General features: G+C 49.7%; 2 protein-coding genes across 3 annotated transcripts in view; both read left to right on the forward strand.

Moving 5' to 3' along the window:
* Positions 1-965: 965 nt before the first annotated feature.
* Positions 966-9,747, forward strand: ZFYVE21 (zinc finger FYVE-type containing 21). 2 transcript variants are annotated; one of them, XM_078864475.1, is made up of 7 exons: positions 966-1,153; positions 3,593-3,643; positions 4,351-4,519; positions 5,234-5,312; positions 5,725-5,819; positions 8,046-8,188; positions 8,624-9,747. In XM_078864475.1, exons 1-7 carry the CDS (start codon positions 1,001-1,003, stop codon positions 8,675-8,677), a joined length of 744 nt encoding a protein of 247 aa, XP_078720601.1. In that variant the 5' UTR covers positions 966-1,000; the 3' UTR covers positions 8,678-9,747. The 2 variants fall into 2 exon arrangements, with proteins under 2 accessions (XP_078720601.1, XP_078720600.1); XM_078864474.1 differs by lacking the exons at positions 8,046-8,188; positions 8,624-9,747 and having other exon boundaries at positions 5,725-6,284.
* A 2,612-nt stretch (positions 9,748-12,359) lies between these two features.
* Positions 12,360-22,343, forward strand: part of PTK7 (protein tyrosine kinase 7 (inactive)) — a 95,184-nt gene continuing 85,200 nt past the window's right edge. Inside the window, exon 1 of the mRNA XM_078864476.1 lies at positions 12,360-13,358. Within this exon, the coding sequence (XP_078720602.1) occupies positions 13,301-13,358 (58 nt within the window). The 5' untranslated portion in view covers positions 12,360-13,300. The remainder of the gene's footprint in view (positions 13,359-22,343) is intronic.

Here is a 22,343-nt window from a genome sequence, read left to right on the forward strand (position 1 = left end):
GTGGCGTGAGATTGAGCAGCGTCGGCGTGGCAAAAGAGCTCGGAGCATTCCTGTCTCCAGGTGCCCGACGTTTCGAGAAACGGCCCTTCTTATGCTATGAAGGGCCGTTGCACAAAAACGTTGCCGTTATATATCGTGTGTCCTTTTAGGGCCAGAGTTTCATTGACGAATGTGTTTAGTATGTTTGTTATTTGTGCGTGTGCATCGCTGTCAATGCAGCAACAGCGTTAAGGCTAAAACTATCACTGGAAACCGTTTTCAAAATCGATTCTTGAAACTGCTGGTGTTGATAGGAATTGTTGATAGGAAGCTGCCGATGCTGAAAGGAACCGCTGATGCTCATGGCAACTGTTGATAGAAAATTATGACGTTGATGGGAACAGTTGATGCCGATAGGAACTGCTGATTCTGAAAGGAACTGCTCATATTCTTGGTTCTTTCGGTAAAGTCACGTAGAATGGAAATAATAAAATAAAATAAAAAAAACATTTTATTACTTTATTATTTCCATTCTACGTGACTTCGGTAAAGTCACGTAGAATGGAAATAATAAAATAATGGAAAGCAAATCTTCCCCATTATTTCATTATTTCCATGGAAAAAAATAACAAATCTTTTTTATTTTATTATTTCCATTCTACGTGACTTTACCCAAAGAACTAAGAAGATGAATCCCTGCAGTCACGAAGGCTTTAAATCGAAATTTGAACTGCTCATAGTAACTGCTGATGACTCTCGTAGCGATATCAACGCAACACTGCACGTGGCAGTCGTGACGTCACGCTCACGGAGCCGGGAATAGGCGGAGCCAGAGGAGAGTGGGCGGAGTATCGGGAAAGCGGGCAGGGGGACAGCGCAGAAGTAGGCGGGGCATCAACAAGTGGGCGGGGCATCAACAAGTGGGCGGGGCCAACACTGCATTGGAAGCGATTGGAGTGGGCGGAGCCAAACAAAGTGGGCGGAGCTAAGGGAAGGTGGGGTGGGGGAAGGCCTCACGATCATGGCGGCCTCTGCCGCGGACGGGCGGGCGGTCGCCGCGACAGAGGCCAAGAAGCTGGTGCGGAGCCCCAGCGGCCTGCGCATGGTGCCCGAGAACAACGCGCTGGGCAGCCCCTTCGCGCTGGACGAGCCGCCGTGGGTGCCCGACAAGGAGGCGAGGACATCCGCCGGCCCGCTCCCCTTCCCCTCAGACAACCCCATCCTGTCTCTCTCTTTACCTCTGCCACTCCGCTATTACATTCCCCAGCGCGCATAGGCCGCGCTCTCACGCGATTGGGCCGAGCCACGCCCCGACTGGGTGGCGCGCGCGCGACCCCTTGGCCAATGGGAGAGGCCGGCGCGGCGACGCGCGCTGCCTATCCGCGCTGGGGAATGTAGAGCGCCTTGTGTCTGGGGCTGTGGTTTTTTGGGGGGGTGGTGGGTTCGCTGATGAGGCACCGAACGTCGAAACCGCACCCCGTGCTTGTGTTGTTGTTGCTTGTGTTGCTGCTTGTGTTGTTGCTGCTTGTGTTGTTGTTGCTTGTGTTGTTGTTGCTTGTGTTGTTGCTGCTTGTGTTGTTGTTGCTGCTTGTGTTGTTGTTGCTTGTGTTGTTGCTGCTTGTGTTGTTGCTGCTTGTGTTGTTGCTGCTTGTGTTGTTGTTGCTTGTGTTGTTGCTGCTTGTGTTGTTGTTGCTTGTGTTGTTGTTGCTTGTGTTGTTGCTGCTTGTGTTGTTGCTGCTTGTGTTGTTGTTGCTGCTTGTGTTGTTGTTGCTTGTGTTGTTGCTGCTTGTGTTGTTGCTGCTTGTGTTGTTGCTGCTTGTGTTGTTGTTGCTTGTGTTGTTGTTGCTTGTGTTGTTGCTGCTTGTGTTGTTGCTGCTTGTGTTGTTGCTGCTTGTGTTGTTGCTGATTGTGTTGTTGCTGCTTGTGTTGTTGTTGCTTGTGTTGTTGCTGCTTGTGTTGTTGCTGCTTGTGTTGTTGCTGCTTGTGTTGTTGTTGCTTGTGTTGTTGTTGCTTGTGTTGTTGTTGCTTGTGTTGTTGCTGCTTGTGTTGTTGTTGCTGCTTGTGTTGTTGTTGCTTGTGTTGTTGCTGCTTGTGTTGTTGCTGCTTGTGTTGTTGCTGCTTGTGTTGTTGCTGCTTGTGTTGTTGCTGCTTGTGTTGCTGATTGTGTTGTTGCTGATTGTGTTGTTGTTGCTTGTGTTGTTGTTGCTTGTGTTGCTGATTGTGTTGTTGCTGATTGTGTTGTTGCTGCTTGTGTTGTTGCTGCTTGTGTTGCTGATTGTGTTGTTGCTGATTGTGTTGTTGTTGCTTGTGTTGTTGTTGCTTGTGTTTTTGCTTGTATTGTTGCTTGTGTTGTTGCTGCTTGTGTTGTTGTTGCTGCTTGTGTTGTTGCTGCTTGTGTTGTTGTTGCTTGTGTTGTTGTTGCTTGTGTTGTTTTGTTGTTGCTGCTTGTGTTGGACCAATTCTCGTGGCCAATGACCCCCCCTCCCCACCAAAAAGGCGTGTGCCTGACGGTGGGATGTGTAAAACAAATACTTGTTTTTGTGCGTGGGGAAGGGAAGCCAATTTCGATGACACTGCAGTGCTGTCGTCTCCACGGCAATGCTGGCGATCGCGTCCGTGTGCACCTAGCCTGGCACAGGCGCCCTGGCGACGTCCCCGTGGTTGTTTTGGTGGAGGGGGGAGGCGTGGGTTCCCCGAGGGTGAGGGGTGGTGGTGTTGTGCAAGCTCCCTGTCCTCGCCCGACCCCACGTCCTTGGCTTGCAATTGACACTGCGTTGGCAGTGAGCGGTGCGCACTCGCAAACAACGTGAAACTCGACGGACATTTGACAATAACACAGGGTCAAGGGGCTTCCTCGCCGCAGAGACGAGGGCCAATTGGTGACACTTTGGGTAATGATCGTAGCAAACAGGGCCAGTTCCCGAAACGTCGTTTATTATACATGTGTTTTCCTTCAAGGCCAGTGTTATTGACGTACGTGTGTTTGTGAGGCGCGTATTTTTCGAAGTCCGCCGGTTTCTGCCAAAGGACCTGGAAAAACAAGCGCTTAGATGTGTTTGCCTGCTACTATTAATTCCCACATGTCACGATATAAGCCACCTCTATCAGCTATCATGTGTGGCCAGGTCGCCTCTGGAAAAATAGCGAATAGCTCGGTGGGCGTTCCCTGATAAAAAAAAAATGTTCACTTTGTTATTTGGCTAAGGTCCCCTGACCCTATGGCCTCGCCTAACCGAAACCCGACCTGCACATGAACTCGCTGGACCTGAGCGCCAAATAACAATAAATTGCTGTGGACCTGACTACCCGAGTTTAATCATCGCCCGCTATTGGCAGAATAATACCCGCCTGCAGGCCAGATGCTGTGTCGCATTGTGCCGTGTAGGGACAGCTGCCACTGGGGGTGTTATTTAAAATGTATGAGGTGCGGTGTAAAAGTCTCTTCTCGCGTGTACAGCGCTCCCGAGACGTCCCCGGCGTAAAGGAGGGTGGCCCTATCAAACTCAAATCATTGTTACATCACAGGACCATGAGGAATGCCGCCGGCTTGCGGGAGGCCTTCATCCAGCAGTGGATAGGTCACAGCTGATGTTGATATCTCGTCTCCCCACAGTGCACGCGCTGCATGCTGTGCGAGGCCAAGTTCGACTTCCTCACGCGCAAGGTAATTATTCGCAACCCCACGGCCCAATTGGTTCACCTCAACACGAGCTCTGCATGCGAGTGTGCATGTGAAAGTGCATGGTACTTTTGGTCAATCCACTGCTGGATGCGAGGCTTTCCCACACCCAGCGGGCTGTGGATACACTGTGTAAACATCAGTGCAGCAGAGAAAAAAGGCGGCCCAGGGTGGTGCTGGCCACACCACCCCTTTGTGCACTGTGCCAGCCTTCAGTGCTCGCTAACAGCTCATACACCAGCAGTCTATGAAGGCTATACGACTGGATATCTTGCTAATGCTTGACAACTAACGTTGAAAGCCTTTACATATTCTGTATATCCGACTAACGGAGGGTGGCACTATAATACATTACATTGATCCAAAATTTAAAAAACTTTAGTAGAAACTTTGGTGGAAAGTTTTGTTGCAATTTGGGACGTAACCCTAGAGAAACCCAGCCATATTGATAAAAGTGTTGCCTTTTCCCTCTGAGAAATACCACTGAGCCCCGTGGTCTCATCGCGACTTACGGACATGCTGCTCCTTAACACGCACTGCGCGAGCCCAACCATTCTCGCAAATTAAATCCTCCAGCGGACAAATGCGAATTCCAAGCGTATGCGTGATTTGGCTTCCTTGTCCTGTTGTCTTGACCCGCGTGTTGCCTCGCATCCCGACACGAACCCCGTCCCTCGTGCGCCGCTCATCAGCACCACTGCCGGCGCTGCGGCCGCTGCTTCTGCGACCGATGCTGCGGGCGCAAGGCGCCGCTGCCGCGCATGTCCTTCGTGGACCCCGTGCGGCAGTGTGGCACCTGTGCCGGGCTCTCCCAGCGCGAGGGCGACTTCTACGAGCGCCACCTGAAGGTCCTGCTCGCCGGTGAGCGATGGCGCTGCCAAATATTGCCTAACCCTGGGACGAGCGGTAGAATGATCTCGAATGAGCAAATGAGGCGATGTGCAAGACACGTGATGCATACTACGAGACAGGACAACTTAGATTTGACCCAGCGTCCTTCCCTGCCTAACAACATTTGTGCGTGTGAGACTCATGGCAGTGGTGCACAAGCATAAATAATAAAGACTGGACACCTTTGTAGATAACACTGCCCGAAAAGAGAAAAAAAATCTATAGAAAATAGACAACGTTTTGGATAATGACCCTGATTGAGCCGAACAACATTTCCGCAGCCTTGTTTAAAATTTGCACTTCAACTTTATTCACCCGTGGTCTCATCGCGGCTTATAAGTTATCCCTCCTTCCACTGTCAACCCATACGGTTTACCCACACTCTTCTACAGGGAAATTGAGTTTTCAGGTCAATATGGAGTACAGCCATTTCAATACGGGCAATTTTTTTTGTCTTAGTTTGTGTTTCTCCCTTGCGATGGGACTTTGTAGGATGAATGTTGAGATTTATAAGGGCAGGGGTGACAAATAAGGTCTGAATTGGTCTGTAATAAGGTAGGTACTGATAAGCGGTTCACAGGTATGCGACTCCCTTGTGACTCGACGATGCTCACTGCCACTTCTCTCACTTTTCCATGCTGGTGTCAACCCTGGTGTGTTTGTGGCTTGCGCTTGTGGCTGCAGGAACCACGTTCATGGTGTCGGTTGAAAAGCCAAACTCGACCAGCCTGACCATGAACGGCCGCCTCTCCAACGACCACAGGTGGGATTTGCACCCACGCACCTGTTAACCCGCTCACCGGCTCACCCCTTCACCCGCTCACCCATGCACATTGCATGGATCACTGCATGCCTACCCTATTCATGTACAGTTCCTTGAGATGCATTTAGATGCTATATTAACCACGTATAGAGAGACCCATACTCACAAAACAGACAAATGGACTGCACATAGAGGCCGACTCACTTTGAGACCCATACACTCACAGAGACCTACAACTGCCTTACTGTACAATATGAATATGCCCATTGTTTCTGTATAGTGTCCAGAGATGCAGCCGCATTTATGGACGCTGTGTTATATAAATCTGCATTGGGCTGTGTTTCTTGTAGTTGCGTTTGTGGTCTTGGTGTCGGAGTGCTAACTGGGTGAGGTTGGTCGCTCTGCTGGGCAGACACGTGTTTCTGGATGGAGACGGGGAGCACTTTGCAGTGGAGGTGTGCCGGATCGCTGGGGTGGAGGGCCACACCGAGCCCGGCTCGCCGGACGGTAACATCCCCATCATCGCCGCTGACAGCTCCCTTCACTTCACATCTTCACTTCTTCACTCTGCTAATCAGCGTCTTTACTGTGCCAGCCCTCTTCGTCATCATTATCATAATCAATCACGTGCAAACATATGCAGGCAGTCCCCGAGATACGAACGTCCGACTTACGAACATCCGCACTTGCAAATGAACCGTCATAAGATGTTATTATTTTTGACCTTCCAGCTTGCGAATGTTCAGTCGTACTTACAAACTGAACCACGGAACTATTTTGTTCGGCGGAGCGATCCTTTGCGACATGTAATGAGTCCCAGATTCCGCGTGACAAGCCAGCATCAGAACTCAAAGTGAAAATAAGAATAATTTCTTTTTCTTTGCATGTTACTTCATTTTATGTTTTATTTGATTTACTATACAGTATTTATTACATGCAAATGTACAATATTTATTCTTATTTATAAGTTTAACAATGCTTCCCTTTTTTGTTGAAGCCTAAGGCATTTTATAACACTATGTATAATTAAATTTTGAGATACGAACAAATAGAACATACCTGTTCATAAGTCGAGGACTGTTCCTACATACATTGACCACGATCTCCTGTGTAGCCCACATACTCTGTGGACAACCACTGTTTACGAGCATCTACAATAGGTGGTCAAATTTACATACCCTATGCATACACATACACAAATGTTGAAATACCTATACACATATATAATCAGCCTTGATCTATCTGCTGTTGAATGATGGCCTTCCCAGAGATCCCAGTTATGACCTTTGTTTCGCATGGTAGAGAATAATGTTGGCCATAGGACAAGTCGCATCGATATTTTTAATTCCAGGAACCGGAATTTTCCAAATTAAGTGCACGATTAGATTCAATATAACAGGTTTTCTATTTAACGTGTGTCAAGTGATTGGTGACTGGTCAGAGACTATCAACTAACTACACTTGAGAACCCGGTTAAATCATCATTGGGTGAAACCCAGATTCAAACCCAGGTTCTCGGTGGTGCCAGCTCAATGCCGTGCAACCTCCGAGCCGGCCGGCCTCTTCACGCGGGCACATGCACTATTAACAGCGTGCTGTCCCCCATGGCACTCAAATCTTACCCCTGCCCAAAGCCTCCGTGTGTCTCATTATCGCCGCTTGTCGGGCTCGATGATGAAGCACCAGGAGCTTCGTGCAAGGTCACGCAGCAGCAATCCCCTCCCTAACGAGGTCTATTAGGGGTAATGGGGGCCGGTGTGGAGAGGTGGTGTTAGCCAGCACCTCCAGGAACCTGTACGGAGCAGGACAAGGTGTAGGGTTCATTACTGTGACTGATGGGCGAGTAACGATTGGTTCTTCCCTTTCATCATCTTAGTGATCGTCAGCCGTCATCAATCCACTGCTGGGTGAGGGCTCCCCCAAGCCGTCGCCATCCCTCAGCATTATTATTCATCACTATACATACACTTGTTCGTCACAGGAGGGTCCTGCCAAGTTTTCGCAGTGAGGGGCGATGTTGCTGCTGTATGTGATCCCAATTCAGTAATCTGCAGGTATTTTTTCAGCATTGGGATATATGGCAAGTAACATTTACATTATTTGTATTTTTTTAGCTCATAATTCTACAATGTAATACATCTAGCACATGCACATCAGCTGATTTCATTACTCTGTCTCCCTGGTGGATGACCTCTTGGATGTGTTTCCACCCCTGGCTGCCACTCGGTCTCGTTGGACAGGTCCTGCCCACGCCCATGCCCACTTCTCTTAGGCGAGCTAGACGGAATAAGCGAGACGGTGCAAATGAGGCAAAACAGAATTCATTCTTAAAATGAATCGTGACCCTGAATCACGACAATTTAATCAGAATGGATGTCCACAATAAGTGGTGAATTGTGTGAATGGCAGACACACGTGTCTTTACGTGTGTGCGTAGGATGATTTTGGGTGGAGCAATAGTCTCGTGGTTAGAGTACCGCACTACAAACCCAGTGACCAGAGCTCAATTCCCGCTCACAACCAACATCGGTGATGAATATCTGAACCAGTTCTGGGCCTCCTGTAGGTAGATTCAGCCTTAAAAGAGTACCTGGTGTTGTATGTAAACTTCAGCACTGGGGAGACAAAGATGGCTGGGCGTGGTTCTGGCCACACCACCGCTTCTGCGTGTCTGTGTGTTTGTCTACCTGTATCTACGTGTCTTTGTGTTTTGTCGACCTGTATCTTGTGCAGGCAGTGGAGGGGGGCGGCTCGTGGGCATGGCGCTGCGCTACTCGGTGCCAGGGGAGGCCGCCCTGCGCTGCCTCTCCCTGCGCGTGCCCGAGTACAGCGACGACCGCAAGCAGGCGTCGCTGTGGCTCTCCGCCATGCACAGGGTACGTGGCACGCGCACCCACGGGGGGGGGGGGGCGGGGGCACTGCTGGTGTGTCTCAGTCAACCCCGATCATCGGAGTCTGTTCCGTGACCTCCTGCTTAAGAGTGCACCTAGCTTGGCACAAGCTCTGTGGTCACATTACCATCACTTCTTGGCGAATTATGGTTGTTGTTGCAGTTGCTGCTGTTGTTGATAATTGGGATGGTGTTGGTGATATATGTGGTAATGGTGATTGTGGTGGTTGTGGTGGCTGTAGCAAGATGGTGCTCGTAATGATTGTGATGGCGATGGTAGTGATTGTGGTGGCGAGTTTGCTGACAATGTGGCGATGTTGTAGCGAGCGCGGCGTTGGCCAAGGTGCCAGTGCAGTACTAATGAGTGAGGTTCATCCTCGCAGTGATGGTGCTTCATTCGGGCAACGCGTCTCGTCTTTAGGCCACCAAGTTGCTGTACGAAGGCAAAGACGACGGGCAAGTTGCCGAGTGTTGAAAGATCCAGCTCTACTCACGACACTGCACTACGCCACCACGACGCCACCACACTACACTACTTTACATTTAGTCTCATAACCTTTTTGTAAGAAACAAACACTTATAATACCGAAGACTTTATATATCCTTGATTTTTTTGTAATCCGTAGGGTTAATTGCACACATCCGCCACCGCGTTGATTGATTGACTTTGGAGATTGCAGTATTAATTGGGCGCAGAGCCTTTTCCACTTCCCTCTCTCGTACTCCTTGCGTGGTGGATGCTCTCTCCGCTCCAGAGGAACAACTGCCCTCCCCGTGCGTACGTGCAGTGCCATTTTTACAGCTGTGCGGCGGGCTCACAGCGCTTCCTTTAAGGGGACCCAAAATGATTTGTCTCTCTTGGGCATGTAACGGTTCGCCTCCCCCATCTCCCCATCCTTGCGACTCGAAGGATTATCGCAATTCGAGGGTCATGATTTGAAACCTGAGAATCGACGACGATTTGTATTGGCACGTTGGTGATTGTAGCCGACTGCAGTGGCTGCAGAGTTTACATAAACCGATTGCATACATCACATACGCATCGGAGATAATGGATTATTGTACTCGTGATTCCATATATCTTGAGCGTAACAATCAAGGTGAATTGATGAATCTATGCGTTGTTACATGCCTAATGTTACTTCGTGCCTGCGTGTGTTTATTTGTGTATCTGTGTCTCCGTGTTTTTTTTATGTTTCGATCGCTGATTCTTGCTCTCTTTGTTTATTGTGTCTCATTGTGTTTTTCTATTTCTGTCTCTGGGTCTAATTGTACATCTCTTGACGTCTTTGTTTCTTTGTGTTTCTCATTGTCAATCTGTGTATCTGTGGCCATTTCTGTGTGAGTTCGTGTCTCTGTGTCTGTCTCTCGGGCCCCTCTTCCCCATGTGCACCGGGCTCTGCATAGAGTTGAGACAGCGCTGTGTTCTCTCGTGTATTCTGTGTCCTCATTTTTGTACCTTACTGACTGCTGGGCAGCACGCCCGCTCAGCGCCATGCGTCGCATTAAACAAAGCTATTTAATAAAACCGTTCTTTGAAGATCATTTGTGTGTTTCCCCACACCCTGATAAAGTGTATTTCAATTGAGGGCTGCCCTGAGAAATCTTCATAGCCGACACAATTTCACCGTCTACAGAGTAGTAGGCATTTGTTGAGAGTGCGGATTACGTGGCTGTAAAAAAATGAATTTGGATATTAATTATCTGGCCTCTCGTCAGTGGGGAGGTGATACAATTAGCATGAAAAGTGGATCGTACAGTGTTCTAATGGTGCTTGAATGCGTTATCTTAAAATATATAACCGTGGGTTGCTAAGTGTTTCTAGGACACTATCAACTCCCTACACTTGACAGCCCAAGTGTAATTACAGGCAGCGTGAACATGGATTTGACTTCCAGGAGTCTCAGTCGTGCTGGCTCTGTGCTCTAATCTCTCGAGCCACCCGGCCACCTTTGTGGTGTTTGACCATACTTCACACTGCTCCGTGCGGGTTGGTGAATGGGGGGTACTACCCGGGACCCATTTAGATCACTCACCACTGATGCGAACTGTGGCTGAGAATCACACTCGTGGTCATTATGGGCTCTCGGATCCCCCGATGGCCACCGACGCTCTTGAAATTTGTGCTGTGCGGTCGTGGCTGGATGGGTGTTTCCAGGTGTCCATAATGAACACGAGCGGAAGCGTTCTGATCTCGCTCCTGGGTGCTCGTTATGAGCGTGTGGCAGAGCCAGGCTCATCTGTCACCCTCGCGGCGGCTCCAACTTCAAATTGCCGTGCTCCCCGACCCGGGGCCAAACTAATGGGGGCTCGTCGTCTCCACTTAATCAAGGAGAGTGTGTTGGTTTTTAATCTCCAGAGAGGTCACCCAGCCCCTTATGACCCCCCTCACCTCGAGATAGGATTCTCCCAAGAATCCTGGATTTCAGCGTTACCCTGAACACTAGTGGTGGAAGGTGATCAGATGGAAGTCTAGCACTGGATTATTTAATCCACCTGTGTGGAACTTTCGGTGTCACCAATGTGCTTGTTTTTTTTGTGGGTACTGGTTTAAACCTTCAACATTTCCCGAGGTATGTTTTCTAGATGTCCATCCAGCTGATATCCTCGTTTAGTGAACGTGTACGTGATTTTTCACGCATATAAACATTGAGCCCAAATATACAGCATCTTAATTAAGGCTTTCACTCATTTCCTGGAATTAATTTCCATCGATTTGTATGTTAGCAGTAAATCTGAGATGATCAATACCTTCTCCATTTACGTTCATGCTTTAATTTCTCCTACCACGATTTCGGAAAGCACCCAATGTTACAGTGCTATAAAATATGATGGCCGAGATGGACAATGGAATAGCAAAGGAGGGAGGTCTGCGAGAAGACAGCCGTTGTAGAAACGGAGCGATGAGGTCTGCTCGCACACAACAGGAACAGATTGTTGCATGGCGAGGCCATGGGAGATGGCTGATGACTTAGCCTTCGTCCAGAAGTAACGATGCCTCTGCTTCCACACACAACACTGGAACTTACAAAACAACCGGTGACAGAAGCATCCTGAAAAAAAATTCTCAAGACTCGTCCAAGCTCTAGAAACCATTTGTTTTTGTTATTATTTTGGCAGTTGTATGGGTCCGTGGAATTAGAACCATCGTAGTGTTATTTAGAAGAGTATGGGACCACTAAAAATGTATTTACTGTATTTAATCTTGATATGGCCTCTACACAGGTGATGGCTTATCACAATTCATTGTCTTGGGCAGGGGTTAATTTATCATGAAATATTTTGCACAGTCCGCCAACCACCCGCGACCCCACAACAGTCATGGTGGGGTCATCTATTCCGGGAATCAGCCTCGGACGGCTTCGGCAATTGGAAATATGGATGCCGATAAAAGTGATAGCAGTTCAATCTTGATTTTGGTAGTTATTTTACAATATGTTAAATTTGCAGATCGGCAAAGATGGACTTACACCTCTCGCGAGAAAACCCCGTGTAAACACATGCATCTATCATTTGTGGCCAGGTCGCTTCTATCTCAGTCGGCTTTACATGGTAAAATAAAAATAATTTATATTATCTGAGCAGTGACACAGTGCTGGGGTGTGAACTTAAACTTTCAAGACCTCAAGCCACGCGGTTCGCCTCGACACCCCCCCCCCCACTTAACTTAACCACGCCCATCGGCCCACCCCTCAAAACATCTCCCCCGCCTCCGTCTTGACCAATGGGCATCGTCGCGAGGCTTAGCAGCGGACTCCCTGATTGGCGAGTGGAAATGAAGGTGCGGTGACGTCAGGACGCGGCCTCGCCTATAAAAGGCGACCCGCCGCCGCGGAAATGGCGGCAGGATAATTCCCCACCGCCGAAGGTGACGATCGCCTCACAACTTTCACAACTGACAACTTAACAACCCATAAGCCACCAAACCACCTAACTACTCGGATAAACACCACCAGAGGCACTTGCATGCAACGCGAGTCACACTCATGCCCAGTCGGCGGCGGTGCCACGGCGCAGCGCTCGTACAAGAATAGAGAGCTCTCATTCACAGTTCCGTGGGCTCCGGGGTGTCATGGCAACGCGGGGGGAGGGGTGGGGGCTGTGGGGGTGTCATGGCAACGCGGGGGGGGGGGCTGTGGGGGGTGCCACGAGGCCTGTGGCCCGGCTCGGTTCGGATCTGGCGACGATTTGGTTCTGAAAAAAGTCCTCGAGTCTCTCGCGAACCGGGTCAGGGTGCAGATCAGACCGGGATTATTGTGGTTGTTGTGGGGTTTTTAAAGTTCGGAAACGAACGGGGCCAAGTCTCTTAATTAAATCTGGCTCTGTTGCTGGTTCGTTGTCTCGTTCTGTTCAGAACCGAATTTTGTTTCAAGGATCGAATCGGCGAACTGCGAATGTTCTGATCCAAGTCCCAATCTGGATGGGATGTGGGACCCCCCCCCCCCCGTTCGTTGCTAGCGCCGTGGATGACCCCCCCCTCACCTCACTCCCCGTGAACCCCCGAGATTACGACGCGACCCAGGGACCAAAGACTGAGAACCGGGGGCCCAGAACTGCGGCTTAGGGGACCAAGAGACCCCGTTGAGAGAGAGAGAGAAGTGGGGTGGGGGGTAGAGAGAAAGCGCGGGGAGAGACAAAAGAAGCTCGCGGGCACAAAAGCGAAGCAGCAGCAGCAGGAGGAGGAGGGGTAAAGGAAGAGGAGGAGGAAGAGAAGTGAAGGAGGAGGAGCTCGGGGTAGAGGTTTGCGATTGAACCGAGTGGTAGTGGTGGTGGTGGAGGGGGTGGGTGAAGGTGCAGACAGCAGCCGCCACTACCACAGCCGCCACTACCACAGCAGCCTCAGCCTCCTCGTCTCTGCCAGGCGAGGGAGACCGGGGAACCCCAGCCAGGGGCACACGGAGGAGACGGACGACCCCGGGCCCCCTTCTGGACGCCTCCTCGTGGCCGCCAGGGCAAAGATTACTGCGGCGACCCCGGGAGCGAGGGCCTGGCCGCATCGTCCCCTCCACCACCACCACAACCACGTCCACCACCACCACCCACCACCACCCCGTCTACCACCACCACCCGGGTCATCCCCTCGCCACCCGCCTCCGCCATGAGGCTACCGGGCGCCCTGTTACTGCTGCTCTGCGTCCTGGCCGGAGCCCACGCGGGTGAGTCCCTCTTTGTCTATCTCCACGGACCCCCCCCCTCCTTGAGGCGATTTGGGGGTCCCCTCGGCGTCTCCTTGGGGGTTATTTGGGTCGTCTTGCGGTTCCTCGTGAAGCTCTCGTGTTTGTGTCCGCTTTGGATATCCTGCGGTGTCCCATTGGGGTCCCGTAGGGGTCCCATCGGGGTCTCATTGGGGTCCCGTAGGGGTCCCCCCCCCTGTTGTGTCCACGGTCCCCTCGTCCCTTCAATCTCCCCCCCCCCCCCCCCGGTACTGGCGCGGGTCACCGGCATTGTTCCCACAAAGTTGTATCAAAGTTCCTCTCAAGTTGCCACGAGTTCACGAGTATCTCTCTCCCTGGGTATCCCCCTGAGCCACGGATTGTCCCCCTTCGCCAGCATCGTAGAGGGGTTCCATGGTGCGTTCTCGCTCTCTCTGAGGTCCCCTTGAATGGGGTTGAGGTCCCCTTGAAGGGGTTAAAAGTTCCCAGGGAACCGGGGTCCCCCCACCACCCCTACACGTGGGGGGTCTGTACAGTGCTCGGTTGTGAATGGTGAATGGTGTTGGTGATGATTGCCGTGGTGTGTTGTTGTTACCAGTCTCACCGTGAGCCTTGCTTTAAAGTGTAGATGACAAAGATGATGGTGGTTGTGGTGCGTTATGGCGCTTGATGATCACGGTGGTTGATGTCGGTGATGTGAATGATGATGTGGTCGTGGTCCACTCATCTCGCATCTCGCCACAGATCTCTCACCTCGATAATAAAAATCCTAGCCGGTGATGATGGTGGTAATCATGCTGGTGATTATAATGGTGATGGTTACAATGAGGGTGATGATGGTGGTAATCATGATGGTGATTATAATGGAGATGGTTACGATGAAGGTGATGATGATGGTAATCATGATGGTGATTATAATGGTGATGGTTACAATGAAGGTGATGATGGTGGTAATCATGATGGTGATTATAATGGTGATGGTTACATTGAAGGTGATGATGATGGTAATCATGATGGTGATTATAACGGTGATGGTTACAATGAAGGTGATGATGGTGGTAATCATGATGGTGATTATAACGGTGTTGGTTACAATGAAGGTGATGATGATAGTGTTAATGAACGTGGCAGCGAAGTTGCATTCGCATTTAATATTTTCAATGGTATAGTGGTGGAGAGATAGCAGTGCTGCTACAGATAATTAAAATATTGATGATGATGTATTTTAAATCTCGCCTGAGTTAGGATCAGAGGTCGCAAACGGGTTTTGATTCCTTACCCGTACCCGGCCGCACCAGGGTCGCAAACGGGTACCCGGGTACGGGTAGGGTACGGGTACCTGATTGCGACCTCTGGGATGAAGCCATGTTGCAGGCGCAGGTGGGTTGATTCTAGGAACTTGGATTGTGAGAAGAGACAAGACGTTGGGAAATGAGTGACAAACAGTTACTCATCAGTGACTCACGGCCTACCCGTACCCCTACCCGGCCGCACCAGGGTCGCAAACGGGTACCCGTACCCGGCCGGGTACGGGTATCGGGTAGGGTACGGGTATCGGGTAGCCGGTTGCGACCTCTGGTTAGGACTTTACACGATGGTGGTGACTGCGTAATTGATTGTACAGTAGCTCTGTTTTAATATCTTCGGTCTCTTTTACACTGTGCTGGTGTCACTTACTTGACCCTGGGGCACCAATGATGCTCTTATCTGCTGAAATGCTGAATGTTTACGATGTTGCTGCTAATGATGACAGTGGAAAGCATTTCCATTTCAGCTAAAATTTTCTTGCTGTGGGTTTCGCACCTTATGATGATTGCTTGTGTTGCAATCTAAACGTCGTGAGAATTTGTATTCTGTTTTATTTTTATTATTTTATTATTTCCCTTCTACGTGACTTTACCTAAAGAACCAAGAATATACATTTCGAAGCACTTACAGTGTTTTGGTTGCTATAGTGGGCAGCTCTTTGTGTGTGCAGAGAGTGTAAATTACTGTTAAACTTTCATCATCATCATTGCACCTCCGGTTAGCGCGGTTGGACACGTACGGTGCGGAAGAAATTCAACATACATCATCAAACATTTGTATATTTTTAGTTACAAAATTATTCCACCGTGAAAATCCCTCGAAGGAAGATTCGGTCTCGTTTGCACGGGTGTCCCATGGTCAATCCACTGCTGGATGAAGGCCTCCCTCAAGCCTCCATCATCTCACGCTCCTGTTGCGTAATAATCAACCCAGGATGGGAGCCGAATTCATCGCTCCATCTCCCCTAGCTGGACGTCCTCCGACGTTTACTTGGGCGAAACTTTCGTTTGGTTTGCTTACACCAAGGCCAGCGATAAGCGAGATAGAGATGTTCAATTCAGGTGTCATGTACAAGCAGTAATGGACACTCCGGCATGGAGGAGGTGAAGGGACCCTGTGTGTGTGTGTAGGATCTCGGGGTTACAGGCAGCCCTGTGACCCCCTTTTGTATCCGCCCCCACACCCCCGCTTCTGACCCCTCTGTGTAGGACCATGAGAGAAGCCTTTGTCAAACATGGCAGAGGTGTAACCATCCACCCCTCGCTCTCCCCTCCCCCAACGATTCGATGAATGGTGCGCGATTCAATTCAAAGGTGTAACTATTTGAACGTTGTGGGGAACGCAGCGGCAACCGGTGGCTGCAAGGAGTTGGTCACCCCGTTTGGTGAAGTACAAAACACAATGTACGTCCAACTCTTCCCAGACGGTTTGGCTGGAGGTGGAAGAGCAGGCCCTAAATGTCCTCGAGATGGGGCTCCCTCGAGTCTCCCGAGTGGGGAAAGCCACTTTGGCCAGCGGTCGTGTGAACAAGCAATTAGTTGCAGGGTACCACCTTCATCATCATTTCTACATAGCGTGTATATAAGCGACGGGATCTGTGTGTAAGCACAATATTTAACTTTGTTCAGCCTGCTATATATAGGTTTATGGTGCCGAGCAGAGGTCTGCTTGGGTCCGCGTGTCTGCTTTTATACAACGCCCTGAGTGGAATGCTCTCTGTCGTTTGTCATTTAAAGATGACGGACTGTCTTATGGAGTGTCTTTATTTGCACTCCCGCACTATACACTGTACTGGGCTGGTGGCGCCACCGGTTATAGCGCCACGAACCCGGCGAGCCTGAGTTTGAATCCCGGCCACGGCTGACATCAGTAGCGGTCCTGGGCTCGCTCCCACGCAACCTCTTTCACCGACCCCCCCACTGACCAGCGTGGTGAAGTGTGATCAAACAACCCCCTCCAGCACGGGGAGGTGCCTCATCTAGCAGTGACCGAACTACTGCAACTTCGAAAAGCTTTGGCGTCACACTGCATGGGAGGTGTGGATCACTTGGTTCACTGATGGGGGCCGTGCATTTGTCAGCGTTTGGCGCAGTTCTCAAAGCAAATGCAGAAATCTGTGCCGAGCCTGTCCTATGACTGATATCAATCGGCCTCTGGGCTATAATTTTTGGTGGCCTATATATTAAATTTTCTAGTTTTCGTACATTTATGCATGAAAGCATTCGTAATGGAACAATGTTTTAAATCACTGATAACATCCATTATTATGCTCATGGCACAGTCCTTCAATCGCGTGCTTTTTCATGCTTATAAAATTGGAACAGTGTTTGACATTTGCAGACAAAAGCGCCCCACATACTTAAAAGCATGTTAGCAGAACTCTGTTCTGTCTCCACATATAAATAATAAATACTATTATTCCATTGGCCTGTTGGCGTTCCCAGTATCCAGCAGCATTTATTGAAGTGTGCAAATCCTCTAATGTTGTAGACCTTTTTGGTCTAGTCAGAAGTCATGTTAATCAAACATGCGACTGGGTTCGCAGATAGGATGATTTTTTTTTATTTTGACTGTGAGCTTGCCACATTCGTGGAACTTCCCATCGGTCACTTGTCAGTCACAATCGCATAAGTGGGGTCACTTCTGGAGGACTCGTGGGCAAGGTACGGGGGGGGGGGGGGTTGCCCTGGGGGGGGTGAGGTGCTTCCTCGGTAATCGCCGCCGGTGTCTGGGTGGCTGGTGGCCATGTGGCGCCGCCCCGGGGTTTTGAGGCCGAAGAGGCCGACCCTGCCCCAGAATCCTGCGGCCGGTCTGGTAAAGCCCTCAAGTGCAATTTTCCACTTAGCTTGTCTCTAAACGATGCATGTGACTGACTGTCTCTTAACGCGGTGTGACTGGCTGTCTTTTAACAATGTGAGACTCACTCTTAACGCGGTGTGCTACCAACTGTCCGTGTGTGTCCGACTGTCTTTATCGTTGTGTGTCCGGCTGTCTCCTTGTACAGCGTCTTCATTCGCATTTTTCACTCTGCTGCCGTCTCTTTTCTAAGCCCGTAACTGCTCGCGCCCCCTGCGGTTCGACGGACTGTCGAGGCGGTCTGGTTTGGCGTTTCGATTCGAATCAATTCTCGTTGTGCCGCCGCGGTGCTTGCGAAACACGAGCAGAGACCCCCGTGGTGCATGCCCGGCCCGCAACTTCATGTCATGCGCGGCCACATGTGGCCCACCACTTCATAACGGCAGCACCCGTGAGATTTAGCTGGCACTGTAGGCGTCTTAACCGCACTCATTGGGTTGTAGAGGAGGGAATGTTTTTTACATGGCAACAACCCATGGTTTGTAATTGTAACAGCGCGTGCTCAGACACTCCAGTCACTGCGAGGGCTTCCTGCAGTGGCAGACGTGACCGAGGTGTGTGCGTGTGAATGTTTTGTTGCTGCCAAAGGTATTTGGAAGTCTTGTTCGCCCTTCGGTAAGGGAAAGGAATTTGCGCCCCTGCTTGAATGATCTCTATTGGCTTGCAGGGTTTACGTCAGACCTGAAGTCGATTACACTTGTAATTGATAGCAGTAATTCATAATGAATGGTAGTCAGAATGTACAGTAAATTGTAATTTCAGCCTCTTAATGTCGCTATAATTGTAATTATTATATATTATTATCATCATGTCATAATCCTGGGAAAAAATCTACAAATTAATTGGGATTACATAAAGCAACATCACATGGGATTTGTGTCGGTACATCCAGACACTGGTTATATCAACACAATAATCTTTCCACGGTTGTGCTCTATAGTTCTCGTGTGTTCAGTTTGTGCCTCGTGTTGTTCAGAAAGACGTCCGACGTTTCACACCACGTGCTGGGAGCTTCTTAAGGAACTGATGAGTGTCCATCGTGCTGAACAATAGGCGGTACAACCGGAACTCATATCGGAGAGCTGTAGCACACGCAAGTCTGCACAGATGGGTTCATGAGTTGGTGTAATGTTCACGATGCTGATGTCCATGCATAATGACCGGGCACCATTGACAGTAAACATTCCAACGCTGAAACGTAATTTGAAAATTACTCAATTGGGATTGCACGCGGCGGCAACATTGCCCCCTACTGCGCAAACCTTGGCAGGACCCTCCTGATAAAACCAGCCTTGAGATTCGGGCTTTCCTGGGTGAACGAGCGTAATAAAAAAAAGACAAGACGAGAAATTGTCTTGGCTGACAGTTGCACGAGCGATCGGGGCCTGCGTAAAGCTTAAAGTTTTCACGGTTTAAGAAATTAGCAGGTGCGTGTGTGCTTGCGTGCGTACACGGGGGCGTCGGCATTGAATTTCCCAGCGCTCATTATTCTTTGTCATCGTCGCAATATCCGAGGCGCTGTTTGCCGTCGCACGCGGTGGAGATTACGAGCGGTTTTAATTTTGCGTTTTAATAAACCCCCCCCCCTGCCCCCGGTTTGTGCAGGAGTGACGCCCACGAGCGTTCACGCTCCATGCTCTTTGTGCCATGCCAGTGTTTCCTAACTCGGGGCACAAAAATATCCAGTGTCGGATTTTCCACGTGTGCACAGACAAAGATCCCTCATGTAGCCTTATAGACTTTTGGGGCAAGTGCTGTTAGCGAGCATCTATGAAGGCCGACACGGCTTACGATGCGGGGGCTGGATAGCTCTACGCCGGGCCGCTTTTGTCTCCCCTGTGCTGATTGTTACACATCGCACAAGGTACTCATTCGTACGTGCAGAAGACACACACACACGTGCACACACGTACACACCAACAAACCAACCCACCGTTGCATTTGATCAGATATCAAAGGCTCACACGGGCCCGGCTTCCTCCGGCTGCGTAGTTGAGATTTTTTTTCACGGCAGGTTGAATTCAAGTCATCCCGAACGGTTCACACTCACCTTTCCAAGTGCATGGGCCGTGCCGAGTCCCCGCGGATCGGTCTGTCGGCTCGGGCCGCGAGCTTGAACGGTCGGGCCGAGCCTGCCAACAAACGGCGCCCTCGCACGACGATAAGTGGACTGAAGAAGCGTGCTGCCCCGCACGTCTGGAAGCATAACAACGCGTCGGTTTACAGTCGGTCGCCGTCGTGTTTTTCTGTTGCAGTGCACGCGCTTGATCGCGCGAGCAGGGAGAGAATAGATTGCGATTCGTGTACGGTGCGCAGGGCGTGCGAGACGACGTCTGCCAAGGAGATGGAGCGATGAACTCGGCCCGTGTGCAAGCGCTGGGTGGGATTATTGCTTTGTAGGTTCGTGAGTGGTTGCGGTTCCTTGTGGAGGTCTAAATCCAGCAGTGGATTGACCATAGCTGATGATGATGATGCGTTGTGTGTAATTAGTTTGTGATCGATGCAGCAACTGGAAGCATTGTATGCACCACAGTGTTATGAAATTGATCCATTTGTTTTTTCAATCTGTTCGTGAGCCTAAACCGTGAGTTAATCAGATTTTCAGGGGGTCTTGCATTGGGATATTTGACCAATTCCATTGTTTTTATATTGTAATGTATGGTTTGGCTTGTATAAATAAACTGGAATACCCATAGAAATATCCACCACTGGTACATGGAGGTAGCCCTCAACAGTGTGCACAGATGGGTTCACTAACCAACCTGCTGTACTGTCATCTCCGTGACACAACTCGTAGCCCACGTGATCCACATACCCTCGACTCCAAAGCGCTTGATCATAGCCCGGCTAAATTTCGATTTAAAGCTTTAGTGACTGAAGGGATTCATCTTCTTGGTTCTTTCTGTCTACTCGACAGACCTGCTCTCCACCTGAGGATGGCTGCTTACATTGTGGCCGAAACGTCGTGAGAATTATTTTATTATGTTTTATTTTTATTATTTTTTTAATTTCCATTCTACGTGACTTTACCGAAAGAACCAAGAAGACAGCCCGACTGCCTGTGCGGTGCGAGTTTAGCGCAGCTCCTGGCTCTCTCTCTCACGCAGCAGCCGCCCACCACCCAAGGCAGTCCAGCGGCCCAGCTGCTTGCCAGGATTCGGATGGCATGGTGGTGCAGTGGTAGCACTCCTGCCTCGCAGCTAGAGGCCACTCGGTTCGATTCACGGCTCGGGTGCCAACCTGTGTGTAGTTTGTATGTTATATCACCTGCTCTGCATTGGGTTTTTTTTTCCAGGATCTCCGGTTTCTTCCCATAGCCAAACAAAACATTCACTGTAAATAGTGTTTGCCAAACATCCCAATCCTGCAAAGTTACCTGCAAATGTGGGATTACACAGTAGCAAAATCGTCCTTACTGCAAAAACAATTGGTAGGGCCCTCCTCAAAAAGTTTACTCGATGGGAGCTTCCCTGGGTAAAAAAGCACGTGAATAATAATGGTTATAATAATTGTTTCACGGTGAGATGCATAGAATATAACATCACACAAAAAGGTGTGCTGCTCACAGACAGCAGGAAGGCATAAACTCCCATCGTGCCTTGCACGTGTGTCATGCGATCAACACACTGCATGCACAGTGCAGTCCTGTCAGCGTTGTCCAGAACACCAACTCAAGAGCTGACATTGTGTGTGGCTGTGTTATTGATTCGGCCACCGTCGAAAGCAGTTGAAAAATGTGGTCGTCCCAACAGGCAGTAGTGAAACAGAGACAACTGTAGCCTGGTTTCTTTATCATTAGAACTCATCAGGACAGCACAGTCACCAATCTTCATTGCTGCCATATGTTCCTGAGAGCCTCGTGTATATAGAGGACCTGTACCTTGACATCACGGTGGGGGTCCACATTGGCATTTGCCTAAAGGCGACGATCACTCATATTTGTTTCCAGTTTTGATGGGTTTATCTCATCATTTACAGAATCAAGTGTTGGATTTGAATCCGTGAGATGCATGCATGACAAAGGGCCTATGTGTGAATGTGGGTCTCGAACCTCCGATTAGCACGGTTGGCTACGTACAGTGTGCGAAAGACGTTCAACGCACATATGTGCAGTTTCTCCAACAGTCTGTTTGGCTATATTCTTTGGTTCTTTCGGTAAAGTCACGTCGTCATCTGATGATGACGACCGCTTGTGTTGCGATCGAAACGTCGTAGTTTTTTGTTATTTAATTTGAACCTATCTACGTGACTTTAGCGGAAGACCCAAAGATTATGAATTTCTGTAGTCACGAAAGCTTTAAGTCGAGTCTGTTTGGCTATATGGGGGATATTTGCTTATATTTTGTGTGCAGTACTGCTTGAGTCACAGATATTCATCGTACGAAGCAGAGCTGTTATTATTTCTGCGAGTGTGGAACACACATCTGGCGTTGAGCAGCGAACCGTCGTCAGCGGCGAGACGCAATGACCTGTACCTGACTCAATGCCTTCTTATTAAACGCAGCTCGCAGCTGCGATTTTTGTTCCTCAATTCCTTAAAGCCTCCTCGGCTGAATAATTAAACTTGTGCGTGAGCGCCGCGCGTTTATTTTTCGCTGCTTTGGCCATGCGCATTTCAAAGGAGGTCCGTACGCAACGAATCCGAAGAAGTAGTTCATAGCGCCGGCGGTATTTGCGATATGTTTGATAACAGCGTCTGCTTTGTTGGCCGACCTCCCGGGGGAGTTTGGGCTTACACACGCAGAGGAAACCAGTTTGCCTGTTAAACCCAGCTGCGTGCCATCATAATTGGTGCTGTAATTGAGCCTCGGTTTTCTCGTGGGA

The sequence above is a fragment of the Lampetra fluviatilis genome, chromosome 18 (genome assembly GCF_964198595.1).
Source record: "Lampetra fluviatilis chromosome 18, kcLamFluv1.1, whole genome shotgun sequence".
NCBI lineage: Eukaryota > Metazoa > Chordata > Hyperoartia > Petromyzontiformes > Petromyzontidae > Lampetra > Lampetra fluviatilis.

What these genes read in the sequence shown, in the direction of transcription:
- ZFYVE21 (XM_078864474.1), top strand. Translation starts at nt 1,001, where the DNA reads ATGGCGGCCTCTGCCGCGGACGGGCGGGCGGTCGCCGCGACAGAGGCC. An exon ending in CGTGGGTGCCCGACAAGGAG is followed by an intron (nt 1,154 to 3,592) that starts GCGAGGACATCC and finishes GTCTCCCCACAG; the next exon opens with TGCACGCGCTGCATGCTGTG. An exon ending in CGCCTCTCCAACGACCACAG is followed by an intron (nt 5,313 to 5,724) that starts GTGGGATTTGCA and finishes TCTGCTGGGCAG; the next exon opens with ACACGTGTTTCTGGATGGAG.